This window comes from Eublepharis macularius, chromosome 12 (assembly GCF_028583425.1).
Source record: "Eublepharis macularius isolate TG4126 chromosome 12, MPM_Emac_v1.0, whole genome shotgun sequence".
NCBI classification, from domain to species: domain Eukaryota; kingdom Metazoa; phylum Chordata; class Lepidosauria; order Squamata; family Eublepharidae; genus Eublepharis; species Eublepharis macularius.
Window position 1 is genome coordinate 59,717,600 of NC_072801.1, and position 24,903 is coordinate 59,742,502.

General features: G+C 41.4%; 1 protein-coding gene across 1 annotated transcript in view; it reads left to right on the plus strand.

Annotated features, from left to right (window-relative positions):
• LOC129339513 (uncharacterized) overlaps window positions 1-24,903 on the plus strand; it is a 79,692-nt gene that overhangs the window by 7,515 nt on the left and 47,274 nt on the right. Inside the window, exons 7-10 of the mRNA XM_054994093.1 lie at window positions 941-1,008; window positions 2,447-2,543; window positions 3,211-3,401; window positions 22,757-22,821. Coding sequence (XP_054850068.1) covers window positions 941-1,008; window positions 2,447-2,543; window positions 3,211-3,401; window positions 22,757-22,821 — 421 coding nt within the window. The remainder of the gene's footprint in view (window positions 1-940; window positions 1,009-2,446; window positions 2,544-3,210; window positions 3,402-22,756; window positions 22,822-24,903) is intronic.

Below are 24,903 nucleotides of genomic sequence, written 5' to 3' on the forward strand. Positions count from 1 at the left end.
GAAACATGGAGAAGTAATGGGGATATATTCGCATTAAGGCTGAATTTATATATTTAGTGAAGATAAGAGGAATATGAAAGAATTATCGATTAAGTAACGGGTCTGACAAGCTAGTAAAAAGAGTATTAATTGGTATGTCTTCCTCTTCGTTTCCCTCCTTTCCCTTTTTATATATGTTAATTTTTGTTTGTTACAATAAAACAATAAATAAATACGGAAAAAAGAAAGAAAATGGTGTCCTTCTTTAAACAGAGGCTTAATAAGAATGTTATTTACAAGGTGATATTAATTATCTCCATATTATGAAAGTTTGGCCCTGAAGTTTGGCACCCCCCCCCATTTAACTTACCCAGCTGGAACAGAGCTTTTTGGGGAGGTGATGACAGGTGCTGAAAGTCAATGATGACGGATGTGAAGGTCTGGCAGTACACCCTGGATCATGTCCTCACTAGAGTTGCCAACAGGCCTTGAGAAAAGTGTCCTGTCCTAATAGAAGCTTAGGAACTGCTTGGATTGGAAACATTGTCAAAAGAAGCTTCTATATTGACATCAGACTGTCATCAAAAGCATAGAAGACCAAGCCATTTCCAATCAGTTGAATTTACTATTCCAGGAGCAGCTGGAAAAGGGGGCTGATCCTGGATAGCTTAAGTGTTGGTTTTATTGTCCCCCTTCTCTTCTTTGCCTGCAACTTCTTCTCGCCCTCAAGCAAGGATAGGAAGCCATTATGAATTTACCGCTTGTCTATGAATAAATCTGGACCAATAAAGATGTACCCGCTTGGTTTGAACCATGTGCTGTTTACTGGCTTAAATTGTAAGTAAGGATGCCTTTGGGGGGGTCTGAGTTTAAAAGGACAGGACGCTGAAGCTAACCAGGATCAGCCCCCTTTTCCAGCTGCTCCTGGAATAGCAACCCTACTTGTGCCTTTATCTTGCAGGGTGCTGTTATCGCATTGACCAAAGCCCTGGCCATAGACGAGAGCAAATACGGAGTGCGAGTCAACAGGTAAAATTTATTATTCATACAGAATCCCTTCACTGCACATTGTGATTTGCTGAGGAATATCAGGAAAGTAAGGCATGTCCACTATATCCCCATGCTAGAAGCTTAAGATCCAGATTTTTTGCGGAAACAAAAAAATGATAATAGAAGAAGATAAGGAATGGTAAAAAGGAATTTATATTCTCAGAGTGTAATATCCAGACAATTGAGCTGGGATCATATTTTTTGGAGAACATATAACTTGTAGAGAGGCCCCACATTTCTTTTCCCTTTCAAATATTGTTGTTTATGAGAAGAGAAAAACAAGGAATAGATTTGGCAGGAAATATGATAACTTCTAGAATTACAACTGAAGAAATGAATCCAGTTGTTTTCAAACCCAGTGAAATGCCCTGGTTTTTCTTAAAGATGTGCTCAGGTAGCGTCTTTAAAGATGAGTATTCATATCAGTCTGTGTGGTATCACCAAATCACAAAAATTAGTGAACCAAAAGGTAGAAAAGGTGGAAGGTATCTACCTACTAAGAGAACCGCTTCCAAGTGTGCAGAAAAACACAGCATTGTAAATCAACTAAAAGAAAAATAAGAAAAGGGAGGTGGGGGTGAAATTCCAGCTATAATGACAGCACACCTTTTCCAGGGAGCCTAGAATTTTTAAAAAAAAACCAGCTTAGAGTCACTTAAAGGAGGAAAAGGGGTGTGGGGAGAAATCAACTGCTGAAGATCTTACAGAATCCTGGAGGAGGTGATTTGGTGAAGCAGATAACAGCCTTAGAGTGATTCCTTGCAGGCCCACAGCTTGGGTAACCAACTATCTGTACCTTGGTCTAAATTATTGCTAATGCTTTTTCTTGTGCCATGAACAAATGCTTTGTTAATTCTGCATAAGCTGAGATTGCAGAGGCTGCGACCCATTCCGTATTTTCCTGGGATGTAGGTAAAGGTAGTCTCCAGTGCAAGCACTGATTCATTACTGACCCATGGGGGGATGTCACATCACTACGTTTTCTTGGTAGACTTTTTGTTATGGGGTGGTTTGCCATTGCCTTCCCCAGTCATCTACACTTTACCCCCAGGAAACTGGGTCCTCATTTTACCAACCTCGGAAGGATGGAAGGCTGACTCAACCTAGAGCTGGCTATTTGAACCTGGCTTCCGCCAGGATCGAACTCAGGTTGTGAGTAGAGCTTGGGCTGCAGTACTGCAGCTTATCACTCTGCACCATGGGGCTCTTTACTTGGGATGTAGAAATGAATAATCATGCAGAAGAATGTAGGATGAATCAATTCAAATAGTGTGCTGGACTGTAAGATTGAAGTTAATGTTTTTCAAGAAATATAAAAGACATTACTTCCAAACTCATTCATTTGGGAATATGTTACTTGATATTTCATTATGCCCCTGCCCCTTTTTTAAAAATTCTGAACTATTTTGAATTCTAGCATCACACCAAGTAATATCTGGACATCTTTGTGGGAAAGGTATGCCAATCAGTCACCGGATCCAGAAGCAAAAATCCAGGAAGGCCAAGCTTATCAGGCAAGTGCACTGCAGAAAAGCAGGAATGGTGGTGCCGCCATTCTTAGGGCAGGGCCTGAAGTTCTCCCAGAATGACAACTACCGATATCAGTGCCCAGGAGAATATTGCAGCTCTGCATGTTAGGAGAAACAGAAGGCCTAGAGAGGCTGGATACAGAGGGTGGATCCTCTTGGTCTTCTGTTAGTCCTATGGAAGAAGCACCCCTACTGAGCTCCCTCCCAGTCACTGTCTCCTGATCAGTCAAACCAGAAGTGGCAACCCTAGCTCTTTCATGCCCCAACCCGGATGCCCCAGACTAGGTCAATCTCAGAAGCTAAGCTGGTTTGTACTGGAATGGGAGACCACCAAGGAAAGCTAGAGTTGCTATCCAGAGGCCAGCAAAGCAATACCTCTCTGAACATCACTTTCTTTGATAACCCTACAAAATCACCATAACTCAGCTGTGACTTTATAGCAAACCCCCCCAAGTTCTACCCTATCTAAAATGGTAATAAGAAGTAGAGCTGTGAATTCACTGGCAGACAAAATTGAAAGCCAGAATTCAGCACCAAGGACAGCTGAATTCTACTGCTAATAAAACCCGCCTTGCCTAGATTTGGCTCATGATCTATTCTTACATGAGATGAGTATAGAATTCTACCTTTCTTTTCTTTTGCACATTTATAGCTTATGGGACGTTTTGGGACCCCAGAAGAGGTAGCCTTGGGCGTCCTGTACCTTGCTGCTGATGGAACTTTCTGTACTGGTTTCAACCTCTTGGTCACTGGTGGAGCGGAAGTTGGCTTTGGGATGAAGAGTGAGGTGGATCCTCAGCCTGGCCCATGGGCGAGTAGGAGCTCTCAAGATTCCTCTAGGAAGTAATAGAGCTGTAAAATGGGGTTGGGATAAGAGCTAAGTGTCTAGCTATCATTTACTCAAAATCCTTACAAGAAAAAGTGCTCCAAAAAGATGTAGCATCATGAAGCTGTAGCAAAACGGAATAAAAAATGAGAGATTCGTGAGTCAGTGCAGTGTAGAGATTAGTGTTGAACTAGGAAGGTCCAGAAAGAAAGAGGGCAGCCCCATTTTGGATTCGGCTTCACCTGGCCCAGACTCTGATACTGTAAGCAGGAGCTCAGTCATGGAATGTCCCTTCTGTAATTAGGCTTCAGTTTGTCAGACACATGCTCCAAAAGACGTGTCCATGAAATTGTACTTTATTAAATGCTTCTTGTTGATGTTTTCTTTAGAATTCCTTTGACCAACAACTGTGCATGTTCTTATCCCAACTCCCATCATTCAGTATATATGTGGTTCAAAGAAACAAAGTGCCATAAATATGCTTTTGCTGTTTGGTTTTGATGCAGGAACATGAGTTTTTACCTGGACTTACCCTCCCTAGTTGAGCTGGGTCTTGTGCCCTCTCAGCTTCCTTTCCCTCACCTCCAAGCTCTCTGTCTGAATTAGTTCACTTCTCCTTCTTTTAGATTGTTTATCTGTGGATTGTGCTTGCTTGCTGACAAAAGAACAGCAATTTTGCATGTCCTTCAAAAGTGGGACTTCTCCCCAAAGCGGTAGTGAAGTTGGTATGTATTTCTTCATCCTGGGATGTTTGTGTGTGTCATGTGCCATCGAGGCATTTCCAACTTATGGCGGCCATATGAATGAAAGACATCCCAAACATCCTGTCATTAACAGACTTGCTTAAATCTTGCAAACTGGAGGATGTGGCTTCTTTTCTTGAGTCAAGCCATCATATTTAGGGTCTTCAACCTTTATAACCACCTTCAACTTTTTCCTAGTGCTGTTGATTTGTTCAGAGTGTCTAGTCTTCTCATGATGTGACTAGATACAATAGCTTCAATTCTGTTATTTTAGCTTCTAGGGAGAAATGAAGCTTGATTTGATCTAGAACCCACTTCTTCGTCTTTTTGGCTGTCCGTGGTATCTGCAAAACTCTCCTCCAGCACCACATTTCAAATGAATCCATTTTCTTCCTGTCAGCTTTCTTCATTAACCAACTTTCACATCCAATCATAGTAAAGGGCAATACTATTGTGTGGATTATCTTGATCCCCAAAGAGCCATCCTGGAATACTGCCAAGCAATTCAACTGTTGAACCGAGGCTGCAAAAGTCATCCAAGTTTTTCAAATGCCACCATCAAAATATGTACTGTTTGAATTTTCAGGGAAGAACTTAGGCAATTTGAAAAATTTCCCCAGAAATACTACAGAAAGTCCGAGATTCCAAAAAATGGTTATCTGTCCTTTAAAATGGCTCTCATAACCTCTTGCCTGTATCCCCACCTTTGTAGACTTAGCAGCTGATGTCCTTAGCTAGCTTAAATTTCTCAAAGGGGGCCCAAAAACTGAATTTAAAAACAAGTTCACTGTAATTAGAACTTTTTTTGATGATATGACAGGAGTGGAGATGGGTATGTAACAGTCAAAGGGAAGTCTTGGAAAAATCTGTCAAGAATGCTGTGAAAATTGTTATTGTTTTATTATTATTTATGTCACTTATAGTCCGTCTTTCCAGTGGTGTAGTGTGGGGGGGGGTCAGGGGAGCAGCTGCCCCAGGTGCAAAATTTTGAGGGGGCAGCACATCCACAGCCCCCCACCCCTGGGAGTGTTCTCAGCCCACCTCCCTGCTCCTTCACCACAGCTGCCAGTGCTGCCACAGCCAGCTCAGTGCCCAGCAAGGCGAGCACCCTGGTGACTCAGCAGGTGGCATGGCAGGCAGCTCGCAGTTATCACCACAGTGCATCTGATGAAGAGAACTGTGGTTCTCGAAAGCTTATGCTACAGTAAAGTTGGTTAGTCTTAAAAGTGCTACTGGACTCTTTATTATTTTGACCCTATTAAGGCTCTTTGTAGGCCTAACTGCTGCTTTAAGGAGTAAATGTCTTTATGGCTCACCTAGTGATTGACGGCAGTGTGCTGAGTTTTAGCTTTGGCAGCTAGATATTGGGCTGCATGTTGAGCTTGGGTGAGTTGCTGCTCTGTCACTGTAATTCTTTGCTCAGAAGGGTGAGCACGGGCTAAGGCTTCCTCTAACTTCTGCCTGGTGTCCTGGGCAGTGGATGCAAAAGTCCCTTTGTCTACAAGCAGACTGAAATTCCCCCCGTAGCTTGTCTAGTGACTGATCTTTTAGATCTAGATTTGCATGGGCGTACACATTCATTCAGGGAACCCCAAAACCCCAAGCTGCGCAGCCTTATTTCTTAAGAGCCTCACAACTGTTTATTCTCACACTACTCCTGGAAGTCATTGCCGAGTGTCTGCAGGGGATTGAAGCTTCAGAAAGAGTTCAACTCCCATGGATTTTGTTCTTTTATAACCACCCACTTCTCTAATTTATCCAAGGTAGGGATCTGCTTCAAAATTTTTGCAGTTTTCCGCAGGGAGTTTTAGGTGGGGTAGGAAATTTGCTCCTGGTCAAGGAGTTCCTACTCTCACTGCATGGTCATTCTTTTCTGAACAGCTTTTAATGGGTCCGTGCACCACAGTTAGTTAACCTCTAACTCTGGACCTATAACATGGACTTCAGCTCAGGGATGGGAAGAATTACAGCCATTGCTCTGCTGGGGTATGTTGAGCGGCAGGGCAAGGCGAGTCAGGAATAAAACTGAGCAAACCTAGTTCAAAAATGCCAAATTTTTGGAAGGCGGAAGTACTTTGTTTCACACACCAGGGAAATGGCCAAACCCTAACAAATATCTCATCATGGCAGATGCAAAGAGCTGTTCTTCCAAGGGCATGAACCTTGAGAACTAAAGCTGCACTATGGGAGGGTCCCTCCTCCTACCGAGGGTAAGATGGAAGCTTGTGGCTGATTCCAAGGGGCTCTTAGAAGACTGTTACCCAACTTCCAACCAATCAAGAAACTCAAGATGGGGAAAAGTTCAGGAAGAAGCATGTGTCACTCCCTTGTGTTCTACAGACCCTCATGACCATTTGCATGGACATGTGGGCAAATAGGTGTGGCTGAATGACATGAGCCTAAGAGGTGAACAGGGAAAAGGATACCACCCCTATAGTTGCTCTTGTAGCATCATGCACACAGATCTTCACACAGACACACACACAATTCCTGCACGAGTTTCTCTGGGGAAGTCTCCTCATGTCTGCATTCTTAAGGCTCGTGTTGTGACTCACGATACTCAGATGTGCAAAGTGATGCCCATGTGATTCACCATTAATCTGTTACCCGAATAGGCATATCCTAATTAATTGGGGGAATTAGCTTTAAAGGAGACGTGAGAGGGTGCAATTGGGATTCTTCGCCTATGTTTATGGGGATTATTCCCTTAGAGAACTCTCAGATAAGCTAGGCAGATATCCAACAGGGAAGGTTTTTTTTCTTGAAGAGAAATAAAAGGGCAAACAGAGAAATCAACACAGCACCCATACAAGGCTAAATAAGAAAATCAGGGAGGAAAGGGGGAGAAAGCAGTTTAGGGAGGGTGTCAGTCTATGGAAAACAGGATGCGTGGAAGCTGACTTCCCCTCTTGCAGCAAGAAATCCAAGCTCTCTTGAGTCAAGGTTTTTTATTGAGAAATCATAACTATAGCTTATATATGTCCATAGATTATACAGAAGCAATAGAAAGTGTCTGGCTGTACACAGGGCTCTTGCTGAGAATGACATATGGAATGCTTGCTACAAAGTTCCAGTCTCTCCCTGCAAGCCCCCCACCCTCAGTGCCCAACCAACTGGGTATAGTCAGTGGGAGAATAGGAAGGAACCGTCCCAAGGCCGCTGTGGTGAGCCATCCGAGATAAGAGCACTGTCTTTCCAGGAGCTGGATGGCTTATGTGAGAAACTACACACACATACAGAGGATGACTGCAAAGTCCTCAAAGATGGAGGGACTGTGGGTAACAGACCTGACAGAGGGCAATAATTACCTGTCTTGTAGAGGCCACAAAGACAGCAGCAAAATGACCAGTGTTTCATGAACAGAAGAAGTGTAAGTGGATTTGAGAGTGTGTGGCAGGTCTGAAGACACACATGCACAAAGTACATGGCTGGGAAGTGCAGTTATAGGGTGAAATGTTCCCTGGGGCAAGTTGACAGCTCTGCCTCCCAAACAATGGCTTAATGGCTGTCTCTTTTATTTTGCATTTGCGGCATGCAATTTAAAAATTCCTCCAGGACACAGAATGTACTGTTTGCAAGCACAGAGAACAGTGCATTACAATAAACTTCATTCCTGAGGAACTGTGAATGTCTTCAAAATCAATATTTACATTTGAATCAATGTTTCATTTAATTTATACTAAAAATGAGATGCTGTAACAACAGAAAAGAATATTCAAACTAGACATACTGGAAAGCTTTTCACAGATGTTTCCTTGTGCATTTTCTAATCCATAGATGGAGACAGCCAATAAGAGATGGCTATCTCGATTCGGTTTTGTTTTCCTGGCCATGTCAGACACTCCTCTCCGCTGGTCTGGGAGGAAACGTCTGAGCAGCCTGACCGGGCGGTTGACCTGCGAGGGTTAACCCCTAGGACTCCCAGTGAGGAAGTGAGGGTCCGGGGCGCCGCGGGAAGAGCCCCCTGAATGCGATGCAGGGGGTAAATTGCCCGTTTGCTCCAATGGAGGCCGGCAGACTTGTGCAGCACATCGTGTGCAGCCGGGCCATGGAAAACGGCAAAGAGCAGAACTAGGCGAATGCCTGTAAGTAAGCGAATCCCTTCTGTATTACAAGCGTACGTGAAGGATTGGTGGGATCTGAAGCTAAGAAGGCTCGGGTTTCTTCCCCCTCACTGAGTTTCAGAACTTGGTTGGCGGTTCCCCCCCCCCTAAAATGGCGACGAAAAAGCAGAGTCCCGCTTTGGGCAAGTCAATTTCGGCTGCCCTGCAGGGTAAAGGGGAATCTCTCGAGGACTTGGTGAAGTGACTGAAGCCATAAAGCCCTTTGTTGACAAGCTGAATGAAATGGATCAAAGGGTCGGCTTAATTGAGAGCGAAGTGAATACCATTAAGGAAACAGCGGGGGGGGGGCAGAGAAGTCTGCTCAGGAAAATGCATTACTCGTTAGGGCAACAAACAAAGAATTAAAGCTGGTGGAGAACCAGCTGATCGGGTTACAAGTGGAACGAGCACAGACAATTTTGCGTCTCCAGAACATGAAAGAGGAGGAAAATGAGAATTTGCGGGATCTGGTCTCGGAACTTTTAGCGACACCCGCGAGGGCAACTAAAGAAGAGTTAAAAAGCGCCATTTTGGAAGTCCGTCGAGCTTCTTCAAAATATGCATTAAAGCGTCAGCTGCCTCGCGAGATCACCATTGATTTCTCATCTAAGAGGATTCGGGACACTATCCTATATAATACATACAATGTGGATCTGGACTTTTTGGGCAATAAGGTTAAGATATTGAAGGACGTTCCATTTTTAGCTCAGAAAAGAAGATTTAAATACAAAGGGTTTGTGGCTCTTTTGAGGAAACGTGAAATAAAGTTCAAATGGTTATTTCCGGAAGGTATCTGGTTTAATTACAAAGATCACGCTTACAAGATAACATCAGAAGATCAACTAAGGGACTTTGAGGGTCAGCATTCAGCGTTCCAGCAGGATTTGCAGCAAGAAGAGAAGGGTTCCAAGTCTGAAGGGGGAGGGGAGGAAGGAATGAGCGCGGCAACTTCAGCTGTTCAGAGAGAACTGCGTCTGAGGCCCGGGGGGGGGGGCGGGGAGGAAGACTTAATTTTGATTATAATCTGAATTTTGCAAGGTCTACCAATCTAACAGTATTTTACAAAGTTTTAATTTTAAACAATGGCAGTATGAAGGGAAAGCATTATTTGTAGTGTTGTTATGTGTGTTTTTTTCTTTCCTTCCCTCTGCCCCCCTCCTTTCCCTTGTACTGTTAGTAATTAAAAAAAAACTTTTTTTAAAAAAGAGATGGTTATCTCATAAAAGGTGAAAATGGGTGGGGAGCAGGCAGCTGTTCCAGCCTAACTCTTTCAGGCTAACCTATCTCACAGACTTGTTATTGTGAAAATGAAACGGAGAAAAGGAAAGGATATAAGTTACTTTGGGTCCCACCTTGCGGGGGGGGGGGGGCATGCAGTAATAAAGTAAATGAATAAACTGTAAGTCATTGTGTACAGAAATGAAACCAGCTGAAAAAAATGTGGCTAAAACAGTTTTGTCCACCTCCTTTTTGCTAGCTAGACACTGACATTTTCTCACCTCTCAGAATAATCTGCTGTGTATGTGTGTGCTTGTGTGTGTGTGTGCGTGCATGCTTAGCTTTTCCTCCCACCAGTGTTGAGGCATTAGGGTTGCCAGCTCCAAGTCTGGAAATTCCTGGAGATCTGGGGGCTGAAACCTGGAGAAACCTGGAAAAAGTGGGATTTGGGGAGGGAAAGGACCTTGGTATGACATAATTCCATAGAGTCCACCCCCAAAAGTAGCCATTTTCTCCAGGTGAACTGATCTCTGTGGCCTGGAGACTAGTTGTAATTCCGGGAGATCTCCAGCCACTACCTGGAGGCTGGCAACCCTATGAGGCATTGTTGATGACCACTGATGGAAGATCCTGTCCTTTAGGCATGGTTTGTGGGGGGGGGGGGGGTTTGTCAGGATAAAGGAAAGAAGACTCTTTAATTCTTTTTATTTATTTATTAGTTCTTTTCTAGGATAGTTCTACCTGGTTAGGATGCTGTTGGAAAACATATATTCTCCTGTATATAAAAGGCACTTAAAATTAGTACTCATCACAGAGAAAACTTGTTTACCTGTCTTTAATACAAATTAGGGATAGTTTCACTGAAGATTCTGCAAGGTGGTGTTTTATTTCACCATAATGAAGTTTACTTTGTACTCCCAACAGTGTTTTGGATAAATGCAGGAGAGGGGTGACTTTACAGGTTACTCCAGCTGCTTTCTATTTTCAGGACTTAGCCCTGGAGCATGTTTTTGGGAGCATGATTGAAAGAAGTTAGCTGACAGGTGTGTGCTACTAATTGGAGATACCCTACTGAGAGGGGTAGAGGGTAAAGTGTGCCGCCTGGACTTGTTGTCTTGTTGCTCTCTACCAGGTGCACACATCCAGGGTAGGAAGACTCATCAAGCCTACAAATTATTATCCTTTCTTGCTGATCTATGTGGGAACAAATGATATTGCCTGTCACAGCCCAGAACGGATTAAAAGAGAATATCTGGCTCTGGGTAAAAAGGTTAAGGACCTGGGAGCACAGGGTATATTTTCATCAGTTCTTCCTGACAAAGGCCGTGGTTTAGAAAGGGAAAGAAGAATGCTGCAAATAAATGAATGGCTACATAGACAGTGTCATCAGGAAGTGTTTGGTTTTTTGGACTATGGCTTACACTTTTGAGATGCTCTTCTATCAAGAGATGTTTTGCACCTCCTTCCTGTTTGGGATCCATGGAGGTCTAACGCAGCTCCACTTGCGGAGCTGACCGGACTGCCGTTTTAACCGGCCGGCGGGGTGAAAATAGCCCGCGGCCGACTGCTCTCAGGCGGGGAGCAGGCAAAGAACGCTCAAGACCCTAGGGTGAGCTAGATCTCGGACGAGGGGGGGCTCTACACAACGGGTCCCCTCCTGATCCTTGAGGTCCCACCTTGCGACGGGTCGGCTATAATCTCTGCGGCAGTTTTGGGGCCAATTCGGCTGGCATAAGACCTACATACCCAAGCATCGATTGGGGGAAGAAGCTGAGAGGAGAACTTAAAATCGAAACAGCGATTACAACCCGAGAAAAGTGAAGAGAAGGTAAAGATCATTATCTTCTGAGACGGGACAGATTGATAAAAACAGAGAGGAAAAAAAGTAGATTTTTAAACTGCAACAGACTAGTGAAAAGGAGGGGAAGACTCGGCAGGAATTGAATTTAAAAAGAGACTAAGTTTAAAGAAGTTATTAAAGAAATGGGACTATTGTTTTGAATACCTGTGGCTTTGGAGCTGTGAGAAAAAGACACCATCGCGAGATCTGCTGTGGGAAGACGGGAGACAGGAAGTGCGTAATAACAATAGAGTGGCTGGAGAGAAGCGGCCCTTGCTGGAGGGCAGGAAGTAGGGAATCGCCATTTTTGAAAGGGGAAGGGTCGCGGCTTCAGCGGAAGAGGAAGTAGGCCATCTTGGATTACAAAATCATAGAGAAACCATAGAGAAAAGACGCCAGACATTTTGGACTCTTTAAAATTTAATTTCTATAAGAAGACCGGGACATTTAAAATAGAAAAACGTTAAATTTTACGCCACGGAGTTAAGGAAGAGAGCGGATTCGTGGGAGCGAGCTAAAGCAAGCCCCACGATGTCAAAAAAAGAGTGGCAATCGGCAATAGAAAACCTGGATAAAAACCTGGACAAAAAACTTTTAGATATGATTAAAGAACTTAAGGACACGAAATTGGAGCTGATAAAAGAGGTTAAAGAGGTTACACAGACAGTAAAATCGGAGCTGTCAGAAGTGAAAAAAGGTATGGAAACAATACGAAGTGAATTACAAGGAACGCAGCAGAGAGTTAAAACAGTAGAAGACGCGATGGAGAATTTAGCAGACACGCAACAAACAGAGATGAGATTGGTGAAGGGGAGAATGTCAGTTGCAGAAACTAAACATATGGAGAAGCAGCTACGTTTTCGTGGCTTGCCAGAAGTGGAAGGAAAGTCAGCGCAAGAACAGATGACTGAGGTGTTGGCTGAGTACCTGGGGAAGGAGGAGGAGGAAGTTGTGGCTATCCTAGATGTGGCATACCGTGTGAATTCGAGAATAGCAACCCAGAGGAAACTACCAAGAGATGTGATAGTGCAGTTTACAACACGAAATATGAAAGAGAGGATTGTGACAAAACAGTTTCAAGATCCATTGGAGATTGATGGCAAGACGATTATTATAATGAAGGAACTGCCCAGATCAGTGTTACTGGACCGGAAAAAATATAAAGTGCTAATTCAGATTTTGAAGGACATGAAAATCAGGTACAGATGGGAGTTACCGGAAGGAGTGTCCTTTGAGTTTGGAGGGGCCAAAAAACGCATCAGATCTGAGCGAGAGATGGAGCGATTTATTAAGGACAATGAAAAAGACTTACCAACAAGATTATGAGTATGGAGTGTAAAGTATTATCTTGGAATGTAAATGGACTAAACTCACCGAATAAGAGGAAAAATACTTTTCACTGGCTACTAAAACAAAAATGTGACATTGTTTGTTTGCAAGAGACCCATATCAGAAAGCAGGATGTAAAATATTTAAAATCTGGAAAACTGGGCAAAGAATATGTAGCGGCCTCCAACAAGAAAAAAAGAGGAGTGGTGTTGTACATAAAAGAGGAGCTACAGCCAAAATTTGTTATGAGAGATGTGGAAGCTAGATTTGTAGCAGTGGAATGTATTTGGAATTTAAAGAGAGTGTTGGTAGTCGGACTTTATGCACCTAACGGTGCAAAAGAAAGCTTCTTTGAGGATTTAAGGAAGCATTTAGACGATCTTGCATATGACCAGATAATTCTTGCTGGAGACTTCAATGGAGTGACAGACTTGGAACTAGACAAAAAGACTACAACGGCACAAAAGAAAAGAGGACTATTACCAAAGCTTTTTTTTGAGTTGATTCAACAAGAGACTCTTGAAGATGTATGGAGGAGAGAATATCCTAAAAGCAGACAGTTTACTTTTTATTCTGCAGGGCATTCTACACTATCAAGAATTGATATGATCTGGGCCTCAAAAGACTTAGCATTATGGACTAAGGAGGTAGAAATAATGCCTATGGTAGGCTCAGATCACAACCCAATTATGTGGAAATTTGGAAAAAAGAGAAAAAGGAAAGCATGGAGAATAAATGAGGACTTGTTACAGGAAAGAGAGAATATGGAAATACTGAGAAGAGAGACAAAGTTTTTTATACAATACAACGTGAATAAAGAAGTACCAACCAATAAAGTTTGGGATGCTTACAAGGCGGTTGTAAGGGGCATACTAATGGACTTAAATGGTAGAGCAAGAAAGAAGAAAGAGGAGAAAAGACAAGAGATTGAGGAGAAAATAAAAGCCAAAGAAATACAGCTAAAAAAGAGACCAGGGAAAAAGAAGGTATACCAGGAAATTAAAATACTTCAAGAACAGCTAACGGCAATGAGCAATAAAGAATTGGAGTGGAATCTCAAAAGACTGAATCAAAAAGCGTTTGAGGGTGCTAATAAACCTGGGAAGTACCTGGCATGGCAATTGAAGAAGAAAAGGGAAAAGAAGATAATAAATAAAATTTGCGAAGATAACAAAACGTATTTGGAGCAGGCTACCATTAGTAGAGCCTTTTATAAATTTTACGCTAAGCTGTATAATAAAAAAGAAGTAAACAAAGAATCAATAGCGTCATATTTGGAGAAAACCAAACTTCCAGAAATCTCGGAAGCTTGGAGAAATAAGTTGAATAGTGAAGTAACTGACGAGGAAATAAGTAAGGCAATACAATCTGCAAATCTAGGAAAGGCGCCAGGGCCAGATGGACTTACGGCTAAATTCTATAAGACAATGGCTAATGAACTGGCACCATTCCTAAAAGAGGTGATGAATGGGGTTTTAAGGGATCAAAGGATTCCAGAAACTTGGAGTGAAGCGAATATATCATTGATCCCAAAAGAGGGCCAAGACCTGACTAATGTGAAAAATTATAGACCTATATCGCTACTCAACAATGACTATAAAATTTTTGCGAAGATATTGGCGGAGAGATTGAAGGGGTGGCTCTCGGAAGTCATAGAGGAGGAACAAGCAGGCTTTTTGCCAGACAGACAAATAAGAGACAACTTAAGGACAGTGATCAATGCTATTGAATATTATGACAAGCGTTGTGACAAAGAGGTTGGTTTCTTCTTTGTAGACGCTGAAAAAGCGTTTGACAATTTAAACTGGGACTTTATGTTTGCCACTATGGAAAAGCTACAATTGGGAGAAAGATTCATCAGAGCAATTAAGGAAATTTATAGAGACCAGACTGCAGCAATCGTGGTGAATGATGAATTGACCAAGAAATTGACGATAAGTAAAGGAACAAGACAAGGTTGCCCGTTATCTCCATTGTTGTTCATTTTAGTATTGGAGATTCTGATGATACAAATACGTCAAGATGATGAAATTCGTGGAATAAAAATAAAGGACTATTCATACAAGGTCAGAGCATTTGCGGATGACATAATGTTAATTGTAGAGGACCCATTGGAGAACATGCCAAGAGTGATAGATAAGATCAAGGAGTTTGGAGACTTGGCAGGTTTCTTCATTAACAAAAAGAAGTCAAAGATATTATGCAAAAATATGACTAAGCAGAAACAACAATTGTTAATGGAAACAACGGATTGTGAAGTAACAAGTAAAGTGAAATATTTGGGAGTCGAATTAACTGCAAAGAACATAGATCTATTCAAAAACAATTATGAAAAACTATGGACTCAGATAGAGAGAGACTTGATTAAATGGAATAGATTGAATTTGTCATGGTTGGGCAGGATTGCAGCAGTTAAGATGAATGTGTTACCAAGAGTAATGTTTTTGCTACAGACAATACCAATCATCAGAGACTCCAAACAATTTGAAAAATGGCAGAGGAAAATATCAGATTTTGTTTGGGCAGGCAAGAAGCCTCGAGTGAAAGTGAAAGTTTTACAAGATGCAAAGGAAAGAGGCGGAATGCAACTGCCCAATCTGAGACTTTATCATGATGCAATCTGCCTAGTTTGGTTGAAAGAATGGATGACATTAAAGAACAAGAAACTATTAGCCCTAGAGGGATATAAAAAAATATTTGGATGGCACGCATATTTATGGCATGACAAAGTAAAGGTCAACTCGATGTTCCTGCATCACTTTGTTCGGAGAAGTCTATACATAATCTGGAAGAAGTACAGAATTTATCTACAAGAAGGAACCCCTTTGTGGGTGGTTCCATATGAGGTGATAGACCCGAGAGCTGTTGATAATGAACAACAATGTTTAACGTATAAAGAAATAACTAAAACTGAAGCATCCAAACTTAGAATAAAGACACAAGAGGAACTATCACCTAACTACGATTGGTTCCAGTATAGACAGATCAGAGACTTATATAATTCGGACTCTGTAAAGGGAGGTATACGAATAGAGAATTCGGAACTAGAGCAGACCCTTCTTAAAGAAGATAAGAAAAGAATATCCAAGGTATACCAAGTACTGTTGAAGTGGTATACCGAGGATGAGATAGTTAAAACACAAATGGTGAAATGGGCTATAAACTTTAATAAAGAAATAACAATGGAGGCATGGGAATACTTGTGGAAAACTACAATGAAGACAACGACATGTATTAATATCAAAGAGAACATTTACAAAATGATCTATCGTTGGTACATGACACCAAAGAAGATTGCGCTAGGGAATTTGAATACTTCTAATAAATGCTGGAAATGTAAGAAGCATGAGGGCTCCCTCTATCATATGTGGTGGTCGTGTGAGGTAGCCAGGCAGTACTGGGGGGAAATAATAAGAGAAATGAGTGAAATTTTACAATTTCAAATTAATAAGAACCCAGAACTCCTGCTACTGAACTTGGGAATGGAGGGAATTCCAGCCCAACACAGGACGTTGATATTTTATATGACAGCAGCAGCTAGACTTTTGTATGCGCAAAAATGGAAAGTACAAGAAGTGCCAACTATTGAAGATTGGACTTACAAATTGCTGTATATGGCTGAAATGGACAAGATGACAAGAAAACTGAGAGATCTGGACTCAGGGCAGTTCAACACAGACTGGGAGAAGCTGAAACAATACCTGGAGAAGAAATGGGAGGTGGGAGGAAAACTGTGGCAGTTTGAGAACTACTGAAGTATTGAAGTAGAGGGGGGAGACTTTACCGGGGGGAGAAGAGATAAATGTGAATTAATAAGCAGTCAGATTAATAGATTGACATATATATAGATATATATAGGTTAACAAACAGAACATAGAGAAAATAATTAATTATAAGGACTAAATATAAGGAGCGATTAACTAACAATATTTTCTTTTTTTTCTGACAAGTTTTGTACCAAACTGAATGTCTGAAGATATAGATGGGTCAAATTGATTGACTACGTGAGGAGAGATATATAGAACTATTATAAAAAGATAGAATGAGTAATATATATAGAGAATAAGTCAAATTGTTTGATATAAACGAATGTATGATCTATATGGTTTATGATATATAGAAATACCTGAAATTGAAAAATTGGGATAAATTGTTTATCTAAGATGGAAACAAAGGCTTACAGTTTGGGCATATAATGTTAAAAATAGTTAAGGATGTACTGCTTAGAATAATGGAGAATATATATTTGTTTTAGATAGAGGAAGCTAATAAAAGTAAGGGAAAGGGGACAAAGGGTTGGAAAGCTGTTGGAAGTCAACAAAAAGGGGGGGGAAAGGGAGGGGGTTAGAGATGAAAAAATTGGGGAAAATTGAATGTAAATGTGGAAATAATGGATTCTAACCCAATAAAAAATTTTCAAAAAAAAAAAAGAGATGTTTTGCACCTCATGAGGGTAGGAAAAATGTGTTTGGTAAGAGTTTGATAAGAAACTGGATAAGGAGGGCTTTAAACTAAATCCTATGAGGGAGAGAGACAAAAATTCAAAGACTATAACTAGAGATGAGAACACTAATGATTGGCACCAAATGGCACATATACTAGGGTCGAATCCACATTCACCCATTACCCGCATGTTTATTGGATATCTTCCGTTTGCCTCCAATCCACAATTTTTTCCTCTTCGTTCACATTCCTGCTTCCAATCCGTCTTTCTCGCACGTCCCTCCAGTCACACGGCTGCTCGAAAACCGCTTTTTTGGGCGGGACCTTTTTTCCCTGCCCATTTTTTTTAAATTTTTTTGAGCGCACTTTTCCGTTATTTCGATCTTGCCTTATAAAGAAACGTCATTGAAGATAATGATGCCTCTCTTTCCCCCACTGACAGCACTGATGGCTCTCTCCCGTTTCTTTTTTGGAAATTTGGAAGCATGTGGGAAGCTTTCGTGGGCATTTCCTATGCAGGACAGTTCAGTGCCTGAATTTTACTGAAGTTTCACTTCTTTGGAGTGTCATTATTTCGATATTTCGTAATTTCGATATTACAGTAATATAAAATAAAAAAAATAAAAAACAGATAAAAAGGAAGTTTCGCGAGTCCGTTCTGAGGATGGATTCACCCCAAAATGATTTTTCAAACTACCAGATTTGATTCAGAAACAGCATAATCAATAAATCCAATGCTATGAAGTCAAAAACAGTCTTTTGCAGACTATGGAGCATTTGCAAGTTGAATCAGCCAATAGGAACTTGCCTGCAACAACCTGTTGTTTAAAAGTTCAGGTAAAAAGAAATGTTTTGACCTGGTGAGGCTCAAGGGGAAAGGCATTCCACAACTCTGGTGACCACTCACATCATCTCTACAGGCATGGAGAGCAAGGCTTCAGGAGAGGATCTTAATGGGGGGGCTGGACAATATGGGAGGAGGTAGCCTTCAAGGCCCTTGGCTCAAACCTGTTTATGGCCTTGGAGGTAAGAACCAACCCTCTGTATCGATTGTGGCCAGCATCTCATAGGCTGTTAGCAGAAAGCTTGAGATGATCCCTGTATCCAACCCTTTACTCTCGCTTGCTCCTAATTTATATTAGGTTAGCAAATATAAAGAAAATACAAGGTTGAAGGTAGCAGAAGGTAGCAGATACAGGGAGGAGAGTGAACTGAGGGCCAAGCTACACATGACGAAAGACACTTGCCTGGCAAGTGGATTGAGTGGAGGGCAAGTGAACAGGGAGAAATACACTTGCCATTCAAGTGTCATTTGTCACTTGTAGCTTGGCCCTGAAATGATGAGATCAGGGCCAAAGTGGGAACTCCTGCTTCAAGCACTGCAAGAGAAAGAATACTGGTAAGAAATGTTAAGCTCTGTTCATTGAGGAGAGTTTTGCAAACACACCAATTCACCCTTTCCTCCTCTTCCAGGAAGCAACAGGGGAGACAACCTGCTTCCCCAAGGAGCTTTCTCCTTTCAAACAGGCTGTATTTTTTTTAATTTCACAGCACTTCTTGACTACTTTTCTCCAAATGGAAAAATCAACTAAAGGATACTCTTAACACGTTTAGCAAATATGCTTGTGTGTATTTGGCTCTTGGGCACAGTGTTGCAAAAACACCAAGAGAAACAGTCAGATGATGGAAAGTAGGATTGTTTGACTTTTTCTGGCATATGTTTCTTGTCAGTCATTCAGTCCATTCTTTCCCTCTGTTCAATAGGCTGCAGGAGAGAGATCCTGCTTGCCAAGTAGTTTCCACCTTCCAAACAGACTGTATTTGTTTAATTTCACAGCACTTCTTGCCTGCTTTTCTCCAAATGGAGGAAAAAAAACAAAGGGAGGGAGGGGAGAATAATCTCAACACATTTAGCAAATGTGCTTGTGTGTATTTGGCGCTTGGGCACAGTTGGTGAAACAGATACAAGAATAAATCAAAGGCCATACAAAAGATGGAAGGGATTGAAGTTTTATTCTGCTGGCAACTGTTCTGTTCTATCCACTTGCAGCGGAAAGGGGACAAGAAATTCAGAGGGAGCTGCAGGTTTCTGGGTGCCCAGGCGAGGCATTCTACCAAGCCTGTGATGTCCGCAATGAGACAGACATTCGGGTAAGCTAGAACTTAGTAAATAGTGGGGGATCTTTGGGGGTTCTTCAGCATTTTTCAGCAATGTCTTTCATGTCTCTACCCCAAACTATTCTCCTTATTCTAATTCTTGGTTGTCTGAATGGGCCGTGTCACTATTCTTCTGGGCTTTTCCTCTTGATTTGTACTGCCCTTTCATATGTTCTCTGTCACTTGCTGATTTACATATCCCTCCTCTGCTGAAGGGCTTGCATGGGGTCCCACTTGATTCCTCCATCAATTTTAAACTTCTCGCCCTCACTGTCATAGCGTATGCCTCCCTTAGCTGGCACAAGAGGTTTCTGGAGTCCTAACAATGTCCAGGGCTTCCAGGTTGAGCACAAGCATTGCCTCCTTGACTGTGGGCCCACTCAGGCAGGATGAACCTCACACAGTTCCGAGTTCCTCATCAGCCAAATGCCTAAGCACCATCTGTCGAAGCTGCCGCTGGCTCTGTCCCCCACTGTACATCTTTACCCAGTTCTTTAGTTGCTAGGCTTGCTGACCCCTCATCTTCCCCCCGCCACCATTCACTTGGCCAGTGGAGGAAATGAGCCCAGGAGCACTAGAGCTTTTCCTTGTTGCGCCAGGAATGACTACATGGAAAGGGTCTGGAGCAGGCACATGCTCCGCCTGCACGAGTTAGGTTTCCCCCGCATGCCCCCCGCAACCCCCTTGTCCCCTGGTATCACCTCCAGGAGACCTGACAAATCTATAGGCGCTCCACTTCTCATCTAAATCAGAAATCTAGTAAACCATACCAAGTGTTTTGTGCCTCAGGGCCAAGCTACACATGACGAATGACACTTGAACGGCAAGTGGATTGAGTGGAGGGCAAGTGAACAGGGAGAAATACACTTGCCGTTCAAGTGTCATTCGTCATGTGTAGCTTGGCCCTCACTCATGCCAGTGAAGTAATCTGTGCAAAAACCTTCTACTTAGTTTAACTTTTAAGTATATTTCTACACTTCTACCTATCCATCCTACCTGTAAATAAATCTTCTGTTAACTTATAAGCTTCAATAAACCTCATGTGCCTGTTTCATTTCTAAATTGAAAAGAGTCCAGTAGCACCTTTAAGACTAACCAACTTTACTGTAGCATAAGCTTTAGAGAATCACAGTTCTCCTCGTCAGATGTGTCATGACAAAGAGAACACATCTGACAAAGAGAACTGAGATTCGCAAAAGCTTATGCTACAGTAAAGTTGGTTAGTCTTAAAGGTGCTACTGGACTCTTTTCATTTCTTTCTTTTTTTTAACGGTACACAACATTTTTTTTTTAAAAAAAACTATATAACAGGGAGTCTGTAACTTCTTATGATAATCACAATATCTCTAATGATATAACTTATTTAACAACATTTGAGTTTGTAATTTTCAATTAACATAACAATAAGATTTTAGCTGTAGAAAGAGATCTAAAATCAAAATGAGAGTATATCAGGATCTAACCTCTCTGCATCAAGTTTCATAGATAGATTGATATAAGTGGGTAGGAGCATGCAATTCGTGCGACTCTTTTCATTTCTAAGAAAAATAGAAACCCCTGTTCTTTACTCTATTAACCGCGCTACTGAAGCCTTCCCAACCCAGGAAACAGCTTCATATACATTGGGAGAAAAAAATTACCTCAGAGTAGGGGAAGGACAGCCCAAGTTTGAGTGCACAAAGGGTTTGAAATAGCATCCTGAAACAGAGCGTCTGTATACACTTTCTCAGATCTCAACTCCCAGAGGGTGTTTTATCTTTTACACTGGTCAGAGCGAGGTGATAAATCTCTCTCTGCCCCTCCAAGAAGAGGTATGTCAACAGGTGACCTTCCTCAAGACTGTATAATAGCCTCAGAACTGCCAGAATTCATCAAGACTGTGAGTTAAGATTGGCTTAGTGCCAAATTTCCTTCTTTTCTCTTTTTATTCCACTTCCCCCTTTTATTTTTAAGTATATGCTGTGCTTTTTTATCCTCAATTACTTTTTAGTCATTACAAAGATGTTGAGAAATAATAAGAAAGACTGTTCTTTTAAAAAAGAAGACAGGCCTACAACAGAGCATTATCCCTCCCTCTTTTTATTTGTTAATTTGGGATTCTAAATAGTTCTTCTGAAGGAAGAAAAAGAATAACAGAGTTGTGATTAGTTTAACCCCCAAATACTGGAGAGGGTAGGAGAAGATTATAGTCTACTGAATAACATGAACCCTGGAATTTAACTGTCACAATTTGACTCCCCTCTTTTTAGCTAAATAAAGAAGCCATTTTGAGTTTACATATTAAATTGAAATCAAAACTAACAGATTATCTGGATAGTTTAAGATGGGATGACCTCCATATATTTTTAAGCACTGAAATGAAAAGATTTTAATATACAAGATTTACAAACTTACCGCTCTTCCCTCCCACCAAGAGTAGTTTGATTCAGTTCTGCTCAGCTAAACCTGGGAAGTTGGATTACTGGACTTGAGATGGGCTTCTGAAGTCTTCTCCCTATAGAAAGAGGGATTTCCCACACATTCCACATATATAAGATATAACTACCCATATGGTCAGTTTCTCAGGTTAAAAAGAAACTCAACCTCCAATACTGATTATTTAAGAAACAGTCAATAGCTGATCCAGGATTTTGAAAGGAGGGGATACCCTAGGGTAATTGTGGAGAGAGCCAGGTGATGAGCTGATATTATCAGGAGACAACAACTGTTTGCACAATCAGAGACTGTTACTGACAAATGTCTTCATTCCGCCATTGAATATACTCATTATCTAACAGAATTAGAAAGATCATATTGAAGCACTGGAATCTTATAGAGGATATTCCTGGGTGTGAAACCCCTCCCTCTACAAGTTTCAGCAAAAATAAGAACATCAAAGATGTGTTAGTACATTATGTATATAAGGCTATCCCTAAGGAGATCGGACTTCCTGTGGGACACTATAAATATGGGCACTATAAGGTATGCCCCTTAGCAGAAGAGGGTCCAGAATTTGTAGTGGTTCAGAGTGGGAGGAAGGTAGTTTTGCAGTCTTTCTCAATCAAACACATCCAATGTGGTTTATGTCATTGAATGCTTTTGCCATTTACTATATTGGAGCAGCATACTACTAGATAAGCAGCGGATCCTTGAACATATGTCTAGAATCCAGAATCAAGCAATGGAAGCTCCCCTTGTCAGTAATTTTCTTGAACACCATTGAAATGAGAATGAATTGAGATTCTCTGTTCTGTAGGTGGCAAAGATAGGCACCAGTTGTGACATCCAGAGAGAATTACAAACAGTCCTTGAGCACTTGCAGGCCCCCCGAGACCCCTTCGTCCCCAGGTTTCAGCTCCAGGGGACCTGACAAGCCTATGGTCACTCCTGTCCTCTCTTCCCATCTGCTATCCTTCCTTCTCTGTCTCCCAGGCTTTCTCCCAGTGATTCAAACATATTTGGCTGAGGGTACTTCTAATGGTTTCTTGCACCTGAATCACAGGACTCTCAGATCTGTTGCTGTCCTTGCCCTGATCTCCTTTTATCCTCTGTTTCTGCAGATTCCTTTTGGTAGCTATAGAACGTTATGGATGCCTGGACTGCCTGGTGAACAATGCTGGAGATGGTGAGTGTTTTTTGAACTGTTGGGGTTATTTATTTATTTATTTATTTTATTTTATCATATGTATATTCTGCCCTCCCCGCAAGCAGGCTCAGGTTAGGAAAGAATTTGGGATGGGCGCATCTGGGAGCAAGATTGTTCCCTGTTTATTCCAAAGCCAGCATTGACTTATTTAACAAGGAACAGTTTTGGATAGTTCTGTGCAAAGAGGAAGAGAAAAAAATCCTGTAGGGGGCAGGAAGCTCTATACTGGACAGTAGGGGAGCACCTTCTTTCTCAAGGGGTTTTTCTTTGTTTGTCTGCAGAATGTTATTTGTAGACTTTTCTTCCAGAACTCTGCACACCTCGCTCAACTCACAAGGCAGAAAGATTTAGCTCTTTTTTGTTGATTTTCTACCCAGTTTATTAATGGAACGAATAAAGCTTTTGTTACTTTTCATTGGTTCAGTATCCTAGCTGCTGCATAGACACTCAGCCAATAGCAATAACTTTGCAAATGGCTGTTTATAAAGAATAGCCTAATGATACAGAATATTTATATAAAGCTCTTGGAACTTCCTTCCCTGAGGCCCCATGTCTCCCACACTAACCATTTCTAATTAAAGTACTATCTTTTAAACAATAATTAACTTGTAGGCATTGCTCTTACAGGATGGTAATGATGGCTATTAGTTTAATTGGATGATTAGAATGATTCATGGAAAATTTGATCCATCAGTCCTGATTGGTCATGATGATGAAACAAAATTGCCATATTTTTTAAAAAGTATTACTTACCAAACCAACAAACATAAAAACCATCAGCATATTATGAGGTTGGGCATCTATTCTCTTGCTCTTTGTGGATCTTGCCTTTGTGAAACTCACTTCCCATTTATATCCACTTGATCTTCTTTCAAATTGCTTATTCTGTAAAAATAGATGGTGTGAATGCCAAACACTTCCGCAACTTCATGGAAATCTATGTTGAGAGCTGTTTAGGGTAGAAGACCAGCAAGGTAATTAAGAGCTGCTGCCCAGAGGGAGGAAATGCCATACCTGTCTGAACATCTCTTTCCTTGAAAACATTACACAGTCACCATAATTAACAACAACAACACAACAACAATATTTGATTTATATACTGTCCTTCAGGATGACTTGACACCCACTAAGAGTGGTTTACAAAGTATGTTATCATTATGCCCACAACAACAATCACCCTGTGAGGTGGGTGGGGCTGAGAGAGCTCCTAGAAGCTATGACTGACCCAAGATCATCCAGCTGGCTTCTAGTCAACTGTGACTTGATAGCAACAAAATAAAAAGTTCTACTACATGTAAGATGGTCATAAGAAGTAGGGGTGTAAATACACTGGTAGAAAAAAATTGAAACCAGAATTTTGCACCAAGGAAACCTGAATTCTACTCCTAAATCCCGTTTTAAAAGGGAAGCATGCTGACCCTAGAAACCTATTTAAAGGTATCCATAGTTGGGCCTTAGTAGAATAATATTGATTGCAGAAAAAATGTGATGGGTGGTTGGAGCTTGTGTGCTGGCTGGATTCAGTGTGTGAGAGAAAATAACAAACTTACACTTAGCTTATGTTTTGAAAAGAAATAAGCGTCCTTTTTATAGGAACTCCATACTCTGATAGGAAAGGAGGAGAGATTTATATCTACCTATATAGTCTAAGGATAGACATAGATGGCAGGACAAGTCCTTCATGGTGCAAGATGAAGAGAAGAGAGAGAAGTGTGACAAAGCCAGGAAGACAAGGGAGAGAATGCAGGGTCTGTGGTTTCCTTCTAATATATTCTGGACCATAGCTACGAAGTCTTTAAGACAGTCTAACATCTGAGGTTTCTCACTGAGGAGATATAATACTGTGTATCTTGAAAAGTCATCTATAAATGTGACAAAATATTTGTTCTTTCCTAGAGTCTTTACTGGTAGAGGGCCACAGACATCTGAATGGATTAAATCAAGTGGCTTCTTTGTTTCGTGTCCACTCTGCATTGGAAAAGGAGGCTTGTTGCCTTAATGCCGCATTCTCATTTCTGGCTAGTTACGTCACAGTGTTCCAGATTCATTCAATTAGCTAGG